The 14590-nt window shown below is 38.5% G+C and overlaps 1 protein-coding gene across 1 annotated transcript; it reads right to left on the reverse strand.

Annotated features, from left to right (window-relative positions):
* Positions 1-414: 414 nt before the first annotated feature.
* C16H16orf72 (chromosome 16 C16orf72 homolog) lies at positions 415-14588 on the reverse strand (the record flags this gene model as incomplete). Its single annotated transcript, XM_019620608.1, has 3 exons — positions 415-3808; positions 10744-11019; positions 14405-14588. Coding segments are annotated over 3 exons (705 nt in total), but the record flags the coding sequence as incomplete, so codon positions are not given.
* Between the last annotated feature and the right edge of the window lie 2 nt (positions 14589-14590).

Here is a 14590-nt window from a genome sequence, read left to right on the forward strand (position 1 = left end):
TTTGGGGACACCCACACAAGCAGCAAAGCCTGTTATTACAGCACCTTGTTTCACAAAAGTGTGAAGTCTTTTGCTCGAGAGAGAAATCTCTACTACTGAAGTCAATACCAGTTCTACTCCTAAACAGGGTATGCTGCATATTTTAAGATGCTTTTCCTAGATCTCAGTGATGTTGAATTCCATAAGACATCTCACACAAATGCATGCAGTACACCCCAATTCTTAAGACTTTCAGTAGCCCACAGCACAGCAGCTTGTGATGCAGGAGGCAGAAAAGCCTAAATACAGCTAGATTTAAACAGCTGCCATCAAATTCCATTCTGCAGAATTAAATAAGCCTGTAGCTCACACTTATCTTCTGTTTGGGGCTCATGAAGGACTGTATTACTCATTTAAAATAATTACAAAGCAGCCTTAACATTTTTTATTTTTTTATTAGGTTTATTATGACTTAGAGTTTCTATTACTCCAGTTGGGTAAACCACATTTGAGAATAAGTTTAACTGCAGGACTTCAGTTTCAGCCAAAATCATTTTTGCATTACTTTATTGTAATATAACTTTAAATTTAACATTTAAAACGTATTTCATTAATAAGCAAGCCAAGCTCAGTAGCTTCAGTGCAGGATGTACTGTATGGAACTTGCCGCACATTCATGTTAGATTTGATGTACATGGAAAAAAGACCGGTCAACTCTATGATTCATAAGAGAAAGCAAAAATAAGCACTTCCTTAAAAATCAAACTAAACAGTCCTCAGTTCAGTGTTTCTTTAACATCAACTTACTTCTGGCTCCAGGAGCTACTTTTGATAACAGCAGAATGCTGCTTTCCAGAATTACACTTTTCTACACTGACACAAGAAATAATCTTCAAAGCAAAAGGTACTGAGCTTTAACTTCTGTTTTCTCGAGACAATCTGTTCTCCCATTTACCAGGTGAATATGTGCATTTTGGATTATTCCAGCAAGGATTAACAGAGCAAGAAACAATTGGGGCTGAACAGAAAAACAAGTTGCCAAGTATTTAAGGTACAGGCAAAAATATCACTGCAATTAGTTTAAGACTGTTTTCTCCTCAAAGAAAAAATGGCACAAATCAAAGGAAGCCAAATAAATGTAGTTGAGTGGTAGCAGACTGAAGTAATGCTTCAGAACATTAACAGGATAGAACTGCAAGGAAGGGGAGACAATCTGAATAGGTTCTGTGTATTTGGGCCAGACCAGAAGCACTGTTAATAGTTCGATCCCTGTATGCAGAACTCTGATATATGTTGCTACCCTTACTACACATAAGGTGTTAGAAGTTGCAGAGCATAAGCATCTCAGTTGTACAAACCAGTTAATGAATAAACAAAACAGATGAATGGTTTCCACGTGTCTTTTCTGGTCAGGATTCCAGCCTGTGACTTTTCACTTCGTGATTCTCCATTTAGGACAGAGAAATTCCTCTATCAACAGCCAAATAAATACTAATGCTTAGATACTTCAAAGTTTCAGTTGAAAATGCAGTCAAATGAATACTAGCTTTATGCAGCTTTAATATTTTACATAAAATAAGTCTTATGAATCATAGTTAATAGCAGTAACTGAAACTAACGTATACCAAGTCCTTCAGGTGATGTGCAAGTTAAGCTACGTAACACAGGTAGGGAGTTTAGAACAGGTCTTACCATCTTGCTTTGCACAGTTCTTACACTTGCCCCATGAACTACAGAACCTCTAGCTACAGTGTTGTGCAAATGTTGACATCCTTAAGAGCTCTTCAATGTAAAGAAATACGATGGAAGCACCACAAAGCAAGGAAGTTATGCTCCTAAGAGACTTGAATTCTGAAAGGTTTTAAATATCAATTACTGTCTTGCCTCATCTAGCAACCACCAATGAAAGGGCAAAAAGCAGCAAGACTACAGTCAAGTCTGCTTCAAGTAACAAGAAATACAAAGATCTGACTCTACAAGCACATAAGCAGAAGTCTTAAAGAGCTGTATACGAATGGAGCTCAAGGTGCCATAACTAGTAAGTAGGACACCAGAATTTAGCACTGTGGATCTACTACAGCTGCATTTCAAAGATGAGTCTATGCTTCCAGTTAAGCACGTATACCACCTCACTAAACACCCTTTCCCAGCTCGCAGGTCTGGAGCTCATTGTTTTCTTATTCCTCCTGTATTATTCATTTTTTAGGCAGAGATTCAGAGGCCCTAAAAGCCAGTCTCTAACCAAAAAAAAAAAAACCAGACTCCTACCTACATGTAAAAACAGAAGTTCTTTGAGATCGATATATCCATCCCCATTCAGAAACTGATTTGCAGCCGATCAATCTTGATGTCTACTTCAGTTTTTGATAACACTTACTTTATGGCAGAGTTTGATCCTATGAATGTAAGCTCAACACAAAAAGAAAGCCGTTTATCCTTTTTAATTCATCCTTACAGCATGTTTATCCAGAACTTTTTAAAATCAACTTCCAGTTTTAAATTATTTTCTTAGCACTTGACAGAACCTGCATTGTCACCCCCCCATGAAGGAGGTGGCATCACAGAGAATCTTAAGTTAGTCCAAGTTCCCACTTGTGACCAGAAGTCTTACTTGTTAGACAATACCTTTCCTTCAACTACTCCCCCTCACTCCCCTCTCCTCCCACCCCTCCCCAGCAATGGGCAATTACTCCACAAGAAATGTAAAATGGGATATGGGTGTACACAAAGCCTACCCTTCACTAATACTGAACAGAAAAGCCTACTTTCCAATTACAGGACATCTTCCTCTAAATTTAGGTCAGCACTGGTGCAGTCTGCACTGTGTATGGTTACCACAAGGATAATACCAATAAGTACATATATTTCCTCAAACTGAAGATTTAAAAGTCTATGAAGTTAACTGGGGAAGTTTTATATTGCTACTTCAGAGCACTAAACACACAAAGTGAACCCAATAAAGATCCTTGTATTGATTCAATATTAAGTATTAATTGCATGACCATCATAGCACCTCTTTACATTATCACACAATCACCAGAATTATCAACTGCTTTTAAAACTAAAAAGGGTACAGTCCGATATTTATAACTTGCACACTGTTACTATAGAGAAACTAGGTGCATGGTACAGTGCTGCAAAAATGGAAGCCTGCAGTTTTGACAAAGATGCCAAGTCATGTAGTAGACAATTTCAGTCAAACTGGCAATACTGTTTAAGCAAATACTCAACACAGCAGGAAATAAAGGACAAAAGAAGCATTCTATAACCAAATAAACGTCTGAAATTTCCTTTCCCTTTAAGAATACAAGTAAGGTCACTTTTAGCCTTGGAACAGATACATGTTCGCCTATGATGATCTTGCTAGCTACTACACAATATCTGATGTCCTCTGCTAAGAATATAGTTTAAGAAAGCCGCAGATACAAGAGGCGTCTAATGTAATACCTAAAATTTTTTTATGGCAATTATTGAATTTGTCTTAAACAGTGAATATGGGAAGATGGCCTCATGTTTCCTTTTCAATAGTACTCTGAGGATCAAGTGGCTTTCAAGCAGCATGGTGGGTTTGAAATTTATGCAGTTTAGATCATTCTGTTGCGTTTATGAGTTGGTGAGTCTGTAATGACATCGCCACACTGGGCTGAGGTACGCTTTCTAGTTCCACCATTGTCCAAGTGGAGTGCCATTTCTTCTGATATGAAAGTGTTCAAATCAACATCATGAAGTCCGTTTCTCCTTCGACTAGCATTGGAACCACTGCTCACGTGAGTAGGAGAGCCTGGGGTACTCGAGCGAACACTTATACTAGCCATTGCACCACTAAGACCTAAGGGAAGAAAAGAAAGAACATTTAGGACATGCAGCAAAGAAAGTAACTTCCTGTGCGTACAGGACAACATTTATCTGACGTAGTGATACATCACAGGCACTTCATCCTATTATTTGTGCCACACACGCTTACTTGAAGGCCAGGACACACCCTCTGTTTTGCCATGCCTCCTTAGCTTTTACTAGAAGAGAATACAGAAGTTGGAAGAGCCCCTTCTTAGAAAATTTGAAATGAGTTTGTACACCAGGTTGTAGAGGCACACTACAGCAAATGCTTGCTCCATAAGCAGATGACAGGCTAGTCATAGTGTGAAAATACTCAAAGGAAGGGTAGTCTATTCCATGTGACAGCTTCAACCTAAGCCATTTCTTACACAGAAGGAAACTTTCCCTACTAATGGAGTTAATTACTAAGTTGACTTAGTCTTGTTTCAAAATCCCCTTAAGTTCTGAAGGAAATACAGCATGACAGCGCATCACAGACAGGTTTGTAAAGCAACTGATTTAATTAAATAAAAACAATTGCAGGGCTGCCACTATTAGCCAACACATTAGTATTCAGAGCACTTAAAGCAGAAAAGCAAGACCACATGTCAATTGACCATAATTCACTAGCAGCAGATCTGATCCAAAATAGTGTCACAGGCTCCCTGCTATCGCTATGCTTCGTAACACTTCATTAATAACCTGAACAGAAGTGAAAACTTCGTACTAATTAACAGATTCTAAAGCCATCTGCAGTGATGGCAGGTTGATACACAAGTCATGAGAGGACAGGTTAGCCAGATTCACTCTACGTCACTGCAGAAATAACATTGAAAGCTTTGATCTTGTACTACAAGATCTACTTTACATGGAGTATTTTACACTATGTCCAGTAAAAACTAATAGTTTGTGCTTTCTTAGAGCTTCTGCTCACAGCCCCAGTGAATGTCCCAACGACTTAAAAGCATGGTTTAAAGCCTGACCAGAATCCTGCAGGGTTTTAACAACATTAGAATTCTTTCATCCAAAGTGACAGAAAGTATTTAAAAAAAAAAAGCAAAAGCCCCTTTAATGAAAAAATAGGTCAAAGCCAAAAAACCTTGTTCTGGTACTCCCAGAATTCAGATTGAGCTTAAACTTGAAGCCATTAAAAATGAGACTTGTATCTACAAAATAAAGTAAAGCACCCAACAGATGTTACAAATACCCAAGGAAAAAAAAGCTACATGTTTCAAAGTTAGGCAGGTAAAAAAAAAATCACTGCACAATTCAAAAGATAGCAGGAAGTTTAATTTCAACTGACACAGCATTAGAAAGAACATTTCATCCTGTACAATTCAACTGGAAAAACAAAACTGACAGTACACAGAGTAAATGTTTCTGATGCTTTCAATCCCACTGATACTTTGCCAATGGTTCTCCACAGCACTAATTCCAAACATAATTGCTCTGAACACACAGGTTCAGCACTGTTACTTCCACAATTGACAGTTTACATCACTTTCAGTCATTGACTGATCTGTACAACTCATAATCAAGTGATCAGTGTATTTTTTTATGGAAAAACTATTCTGAAGCCAAAACTGATCTGTGAGGTGAGAAACCATGTTTTAGCCATCACTCAAGAGCTACGTTCTGAAGAAGAGACTTTCAAATACCACACATTGTTTGCTGCCACAGATACACAAGTCAGAATTAACAAGTGTATCTACTGCACTGCAGCATCCTAGCAGGATTGCAAGCAATGCCTCAGGCAGATATTCACTTCTCAGTATTTAGGCAATGCCAAATCACTACAAATTTAGACTCAGAACCAGCCTCTCTCTTGGAGACTACTCTGAAGCTTATAAACTTCAATCAAGCCTGGTGTCAAAGGCAGTAGGGTAGCTTTGAAACAGTGGCTACAAAGATCAGAACACAATGATGTTGTAACATAACAAGTACTTCTAGTTGCAGTTTAAATTTCCATCTCATACTAGATCAGTTAAGTAACTGTAGGTCATCATTAAGTATGCAAACAGCCTCACCATGGAATGACAGTTTTGTATTGGTTACTAGCAGTTGCCATATTACATAGCACTACACAATCTAATCTCAAATGAAACATTTACATCAATTTAAGACTAGGCAAACTAATATAGAAGAATGAAAAAAATCAAGATACTGAAACACTGAATTGCCATTTCACATAAGCAATGTCACAATCAGCAATGTAATCAAAAAGATCTGTTTTCTGTTGCCAAAAAAACAGGGCATCTTTCAGGATGAATGATCCACAGTTCATTTCTTCTAGGAAAGCTGCTGTCATGCAAGAGGAAAACCTCAGAAAACCCGCTTATCAGGAATTATTTCAACTTTTTAGTGCATTCTGAGAGCACAAGTTAAGCAGTTAGGTGACCAGTAAGAGATACTACACAGTAAGATGACACGATTAACAACATCATTTAACAACTTCATTTCTATACTGTGATTAATCACAGGCACAGTTTTGTCTACAAAACAGGACAGATTCAATGGCTACTAAAGTGTTTTTACCTATTTCATTACCCCATGATCACAGCTGAAATTTCCCACTGCTTTTCATAGATCTTTCTCTACAAGCCCTTAAGAAAGGACACATGGCTCTCCTCATTTCCATGCCTTAAATTGGAGGACATTGTCTGAAGTGTTTTATAGTATTCATTACTTTCTCACTACCACTATTTTTTCAGTCAAAGCTCTTATGAAATACCACATTGATTTTTCTGAAATACTGCTATCTGAAGGGTGTTTTAGAGCACCTACTATAACACTATTAGTTAAAGTTACAGTACAGAAAGGATATTAGTTAGGTAGCATTGCTTACAATTAAGTACTTACTCTCCAAGTTTAGCCAAGCATTCTAATGATTTGATAAGTGTGCATGTTTCATGGAGAATGAAATGTTTAGGTTAAATAAAACTGCCAACTCTAACACACATTTACTTACACTAACCTAACTGAAGCTTTATAAACCACAACCTGTTTCACCTGCACTGTAGCCACGAGTTATTCAGGTCACTAACAAACTATCAAATACTGGATAGCCACCATTCAGTACAGTCCTAGTATGAACTACTATTTCCAGATGTTTTAATCAGCAAGGATTAAAAGGAGTATTCACACTTGCAGTGTGACCAAAGCAAGAATTAGTTAACTTCACGAAAATCCCTGTCACTCCACCACGTTTTTTAAAATTGCTGCTACACAACAAATTCCAGCAACACATTAACACAACCCCATGATATACACACATGATCTTTGTCAAATTTAACCTTATCTGACTCATCTGAACTCTGTTCTCCCACGGTCTCTACCAGTTGCTTCCTTCTCCACTTTTTAATACTGATTTCTAATATAAAACAGATGGTAAAACAAGACAAAACCTCATGGACAGTTAGAATCTTTTAGTCAAGCCACATATTTCCATATGGCAGAGCTAGAGTTTAGCCCGGAGAGACTGAATCAATGCCATGTCAACACTTAATCTACCAAGCAAAAACACTGTTTCTACACTGAGCTCTTGTCTACCAATGCATCATTTTAAGTAGAATACTGAAGTGCAGTGCTTTTCACTATTGCCTTCCTAAGTTGCTGCCCACCTCAAATACATGACATTTTCTCCCATGCTTCCGGAAAAGTGTTTTTTTAAGAGTACAGATCCCACACTGAGCATACATCTTACAGAGTATCAACCCCATGTTGGAAGACCAAAGCATCATTTCAGACTGTAGAACAACCAGCACCCTTTACAGAGTCTTGTAGGCAGACAGCATTCTACCTACTAGTAAGGCAGAAAGTGCTCTGGTACATGTCAACTCCTAGAAGTTATGGCTGTCAGGTCAATTTAATCTTTATTTGAAAATCCTTCTCACAGATGCACACTGAGGAAGCACATGAAGATGCATCTATGCCTATGCTAACTGCTTTTTTTTTTTTAGGGTTAGATGAAAGTCACAAACTCAGGTTTGAGTAGTTGAACAATAGCAGCATTTTATCTTCATCACTTCCAGAAACATGCAATATCACCACTTGTAACGCTAAGAAAAATCCACTTGAGCTTCAGGGTAAGACAGCATACTTTACCTTAACTACTTCCCAAATTTTCAGAAGTGCTGAGTAAAGCCTTCAACAGCTAGTTTCAAGTGAGATTATATTTCAAAGAGTGCCCTCCAGCCCACCAATAATGCAAAGCTGCCATCAAGGGCAAACATTTTCACTTGCCAGTTTACTCTGAGATTACACTAAAGGAGTTCAGTAACAGATGCACACAGCAGAAGTGCCATAACAGAAAAGGGAGATCACCATAAAAAGAACTTTTCCAAGTTAGTACAGCTTTTCTTGATCGTTCTGTTCTGCTTTTAAAACAGGAGAGTAAAGAACAAGTTTATCCCAATGTGAATAATGCCACAGAAATAAATTTGGAATTCCAAATGCCTAGCTTTCATCAAGAAAGCCATTTAATCACCTTGCTGAGTTATAATACACAGCAGACAAGGATCAAAATGCAAGAGAAGTTTAAAATTGCAGTTTTAGGGAGATTTGCAGATGCAGCATGTGGTTTTCAAGATTCAATTACAGATACTCTAGAGTTTTATTTTAAGGAATACAGAGCTGTGCACAGCTTTCCAGAAGTATTAACTACATCACTATATAGTTTCTTCTTTAAGTTTTCAGATTTAAATATGAAATAGTGAGACTGAAGTATAGTAGTCCCTCTCTAAGTAGTAAGATCAGCAAATTGAAGGATCTAGGTCTTCAGCCATACTACCATCCCTTTCTGAGCAGCAGCAATAAGCAAGGTAAAGGAGATTCAGAGCTTTATTCTGTACTTTAGCTCATACCTGTTTTATGAAAGACACCACATTAAGCAGCAAGTTTCAGCATTGCCCTCAACTCTGATTCAGTCCATCCATGTCACTAACAGAGGAATACTCTACTCCACAGAAAGCCTTCTGGCAGAAACCCCTGCTTTTACACTGGTCGAAAATTTCACTTAAAGCCTTAGTCCTGAATACTTGCTGAAGCTGCTCTCGCTACCACATTCCCTCACAGCATCTAGAAGCAGCCTGCTAAAGATGCAGATACACAGCCCTACATCAATTTACAAAAAAGTCATTTGCAGTTTAAAAAAAAATTGAAGCAGTTCTAAGACGACCAACAATAAACAGGAACAAAGATGAGAAGATAGTTTTATCACTAATTCCCCAGAGTTAGAAGAGGGCAAAAAGGAGATGGAAGGCAACAAATTGTAGGCACTAGCCTAGAAACAGTCATGGAGCCCTACACAAGTCTAGTGACTGAAGGAGGAATACAAAAAGCATGTGTCACATCAGACTGAAAGTGATATCAGAACAAACTAATCCAGAAGGTGACTGACATGTAATCCTGTCCACCAGCTGATTAAGGGGGAAGAGCACATTTCTAGTCCCTCCTGCAATACTATCAGAGCAAACTTCCTACTCTGCTCATGAGCTATACTCCTTTCATATTCCAAACTTTGTACCCAGAAGTTCCCCTTTGCACTTCCATGAACAACCTCTATACTAAAAAGAGGTTAAAAAACAAGGATATGAAAATAGCCTCAGCAAATACCCAACAATTAACTGCTTGAAAGTGCTCTGTGTTTAAGTGACTTGGTAAGCCTTTACTTAAAGCAATCTGCACAGGGTTTAACTGTAGTTTCAGAAAGGAAGTTCCTTTTAAGTCTGCTTATCATTTTGTATTACATGAGTCAGCTTCTGCAGCTGTCCTCCTCATGAAATCAACTTAACCTACTGAACAACAATACTGGTACACAGAGTGCTCTAGCCAGCTTCCAATATGAGAAGGAAAACTGCCAAAAAAACATGATCAGGTGTAAGTATGGTTCATTGAAATGGCAACAGAGCAGCCAGTAACACTGTCTAAGTGACAGCCTAATTCTGGTAACAGTGTAGGGCTTATTCATCTTGAAAAACTGCCATAGCAGAGCAGAGGCAAAGACTGCATTTTAAGGAATGCACTTAACTACTTAAATCCTATTCCTCACCAAAAGTAATATGGTAATGTTTTCATTTATTTTTCACAGGTATTTCTAGACAGTTTTATCTTTAAGTCCTCACAAACAGCCCATAATTAGCTCAAAATATCTGCTACTCTTTATAAGTTTTATAAGGCATAATAAAATCCAAAGGTGAGCTGCCTCTCTTCACCTCAGGACCATTTTCTTTTTCACTTGCTGGATGAAAGTTCAAAGCAGAATTAGTTACTGAGAATTCCTAACTCTTAAAAAGCTATACCACCACGATTGGCAACAGCAAGGAAGTTCACTATGAGTCAACTTGGAGTATGTTTTCAAGAAGTGAATAGGAATGAGAGCTGAACAGGACTCTTGCAGTGAAGGGAACCTACAATATCCCTCTCCATGGCACTTGTTGGAGCAGAATACCACACTATTATCCTTGCACCAAAAAACAAGGGCACTAAGACAAAGATAGTTTCAAACTGTCAATTCCTTCCTCTACCCCACATAAATCTGTTGGTTACTTGCTACTAGTCAAAACTTAACATTTAACTAGGTGCAAGTGTAGTATTATCATTTCTCAACAATTCTATTTATTTTAGCATTGATACAAATATCATCTCTTCATGCTTCAGAAATACTCTAAGTTGATACTTAACTTTGAGTTTCAGATGTATTGCATTCTGCAGCCGTGAACTCTTTTCACAAAGCACCTCATTCATAATATTTGATCATGCAACTTTTTAGTAGCTAGCAAGTCTTGCACATACAAAAAGCTCTTAGAGAATTAGGTAGACACCTTCAACTGGAACATTGAGTACATGACATAAGGATATCAGTGACCAAAATCCAAAGCGTAAGAGGAAGACATGCTTTATGAACCCCCACCCAGTTTTAACCAAGTAGTATTGAAAAATTACTGTTACCATGCAGAGCTATGGCTTCACGGAAGGGTTGCAAATCAGTCTCTACAGATGAGCTAGTTTCTGTTGAAGTAGCTCGGTTAGGGGATACTACAGTCAGTCTTGGAGGAGCTCTAGAATTTCTTGGAGGAGGAACTTTTCCACATAGGAAGCTGATCAAGTCTTCTCTACGAATAGTTCTTCTGCGTTTTTTAACCCAAGCTAACACATCCTTATTCCGACGTTGATAGCCAATCTGAATTCCTACATCAAAGCTTCGCTGATGGGCATCCACACTTTCTGCAAGAAGACAAAAGTATTCTTAGCAAATATTACAGATTGAACAAAACAATATATAGTATGGTACACCACTGATAGGATTTTCTTTCAGCCAAAAGAAATAAGCATGTGTTCGATAGCTAAAACAGCATTTCCGACATCTTTCAGTTAGGCTTCTTTTGTAAATATATTACCTAAGATTTTCCTTCCTCGTTTAAGAATCCATTACAAGTTTGATATACAAAAGCTTTGAATAGGTATTACTTACAATTAATCCTGCTAGAAAATGCAGTTTTATTCTCCATGGATGCTATCAGTCATCTGTGCACAACAGTTAACTTCACAGCAAGCACTATCTACTTGTATTACACTGTCCTCAAACATCAGCAAGTTCTTCTACTGGTAGCCAAGTACTATCAGTAAATTTCAGAGAATAGATGGGACAAGTCATACTCTTTACTCAAGTATGTTATCTTGTTTGCCATGAAAACCACTGCCATGTTAGCTCTCACTCCATTCAAAGTTAAAATAGCACCCACTCCAACTCAATTCACTTGACTTCCAGATTTGTTTTTAAACTTAAAGCCAGAAGAAACTGCTTTTGAATTCTTCCTTTACTAATGAAGTCCAACATAACATTATTTTGAGGAAATGGCTTTTGAGATTTATGAACAGCTGTCCAAGATATTGGTTTACAGATAAACAGAGATATACACATCTAATCTATTTCTCACATGCAAGAACAAGAATAACCACTTAAATGCCAATCTTGGACATTATTTTAAGGCACCACTGGATGGCCCATAAAGGAGTGCTAAAAGACTACCAAGTAACAGCATTTCAAATATAGCACAACTTACCAAGGAAGGAAATACTGGATTATTTCACTGTAAACCACACAAAGTATGTTCAGTACACTAAATCACCTTCATGCACTCTTTTTTAAGAATACTTTCTTATGCTGCTTTGTAACCAAAGGACTGAAAGGTCTACAAAAACTTAATTCCTGTCAAAGCAATGGCAACTTGACAAATTATTCCTCCAGGCACTTTGACTCTATACTATCTCTGACTCCAGTGCAATAGGGCAAGAGCTACCCAAACTCCTCAGACCTAGTCTGGAAGCTGACAACAGTCCGTTAATCCCTTCCTGAAATACCTTGAGAAAGCCCTGAGAGATGAAGAGCCCAGCTCTACATCAACAAGCCTGCTCTCCTTGTATACAAGAACATTGACAAAGGGCTAACTAAGGTCAGTTATGAAGGCAGCCACTGACTGTCAACATACCCTAGCCAAACTTCAAGCACCATTACCCTAGGAAAGATCAGGCATTAAAACCTACAACTGCTTTGTTCACAAAGTCAGACTGACAAGATATACAAGCAGTCAAGTTGCCTACATTTCACAATTACAAATACTAATATTACCAAAAAAAGTTACATTTTTCAATAATAAGGTAAATTGCAGGCTCAGAAAATCATCAGAATGACTAAAACCATACCCTTACAAATCACATATTCACTTCTTAAAGTGAAAATAGAAATCCACAATCCAGATCTTCAGATCATGGTACTTAATTTATTTTGAAGAAAATGCTAATATACATGCAATCACACTATCTGCCCTACAGCTTCTTACATTGCTCCCATTAAAGGCTTCGATGCCTCGAAGTTATCAAACCAGAAACCCAATGGGGCAAGACAAAGTAGGTAACATTTGGTTCACAGCACCTAGCACTTCAACATTTTGTCAAAACTCCTTTAAAATAACTATTACTGAATGTGTGAGGGAGCCACAGGAGCTTTTTAAAGAGTAATTTTCTGTTTAGTACTCAAGGCAAATTCACATTAATGGACTCTTTACTTGCAAGATACACCATGGTCTAGATGATCCTAGGCATGTTCTCCTACCTTCTAAGAGGACTTAATTAGGAATCAAGTGAGGACTGAAAGGAAGACTGCAGTTTTGAGTAACTAAGCACTTAAATCTGTTTAAGAGAAGTTTCAGATACTCCTTTGTGAAGTATTACATGGTATCTGCCTGAAGACAGCATCCTACTTTAATTCTAGTTTTCCTGATCACTGAGAAACTACATATTCTTCTCTTAACCACATCACTGCAGAAAAATAGGTCTCATTTAACTTGATTACTTATAAGTAATTTAAGCAAAAATTAAGGCTGTAGCAAGGACATTGGAAAGGACATCATTTGCAACAAACTAATAATTCTAGACAATTTACTACCTGCTGCTCCTCTAGCACCATGCTCAAGAGACAATGGAGCCTGTCCATGTTTGAGCAGCTCTCTCCCTCAGGATGAGCATCTACCCCATTACATGATGGGCTGCCCCTTTACACGACTCACAACACATACAGAATAGTCATACACACTTCCCGCAGGAAAGATGATCAGTGCTAGTGAGGGCTATTTATCTACATCCCCTTTTTGCTTCCTCCACATCCCTCAGAAACCTGATGAGCCAGAAACATGCTAAGTTCAAGCAAATCTCACAAACCAAGAAATTCAAGACAATGAAAAACTTCCAGGGTGTACTACATGCCATGCTGTACAGACCAAGAAAAACACTTTCAGAACTTAAAGAAAAACAGCAATTTGAAACTCAAAAGTTTGAGTTTCTTCCTAGTAATGGAAGGCAGTAATAACAGGGTTCGCACTTCGCCAAATTCATTCTCTGCTCATACAAGTATTGAACAAAATCCTTCTGAAGCAATGAACTCTTGTACCAATCTAAGGAACAGCAGAGTCCAGAAACAGATCTTGACAGATAGAGTCAAACAGCACAACAGAACAGCCAGAAGTACAAGGAGCACAAGCTTTGGTTAAGACCACCTTCTTACCACCACCCTAATGAGAGTGAATGACACTGAGGTGCTTAACATAAAGTGAGAGACTTCTGCAAGGCTCACTTAAAGGGTCTCAGTAGCACAAGAACAAAATTGTTTTGGTTTTTTTTTTTATATCTATAGCCAGAGTTCTGCAAACACTAAAGCCAACCTACATTTCAGTGAAAATGCACCCACGTTATACTGACATCTCAGCATTTAATACACAACAAAATAAAAGCTATGTAGGACACTGAAGTCCTGCAGAAGCTCTTGCACACTTCCCTGAAATCGTGAGAGGCACATTAAGAACATCCTCTTTCAAGGGTCGCAGAATAAAACAGCCTTTAAGTTGTTAGTCACTGACATGAGGCAACAGAAAAGATTCAACTGCTGTCAGCTAAAACAGCACAGGGAAAACTCTCAAGATTCAGGAAGCAGTCTCGGGTTAGATTTTATCAGGGTGAATAAGAGACATTAGCAGGCCCCGCTTATGAGTAAGCCGGGGCAGGAGGCCGAGCGGGCCCAGCTCAGCGGGGAGGGCCACGGGCAGCAGCCCCTTACCTTTGTAGAGGTTGGTGACCGCAGTGGCCGCGTTCTGGAAAGGGACCCAAAGGGAGAGCCCCGGCTGCTGGCACACCCGGTCTGCAGGGAGGGAAGGACACACGCTGTTTATTTTGGAGTCGCTAACTCCGAACGGCCATGTTAGGTTTCGCCATTTTGTTCCACCTCCCGAAGGCGTCTCGGCAG

This window comes from Meleagris gallopavo, chromosome 16 (genome assembly GCF_000146605.3).
Source record: "Meleagris gallopavo isolate NT-WF06-2002-E0010 breed Aviagen turkey brand Nicholas breeding stock chromosome 16, Turkey_5.1, whole genome shotgun sequence".
NCBI classification, from domain to species: Eukaryota; Metazoa; Chordata; class Aves; order Galliformes; family Phasianidae; genus Meleagris; species Meleagris gallopavo.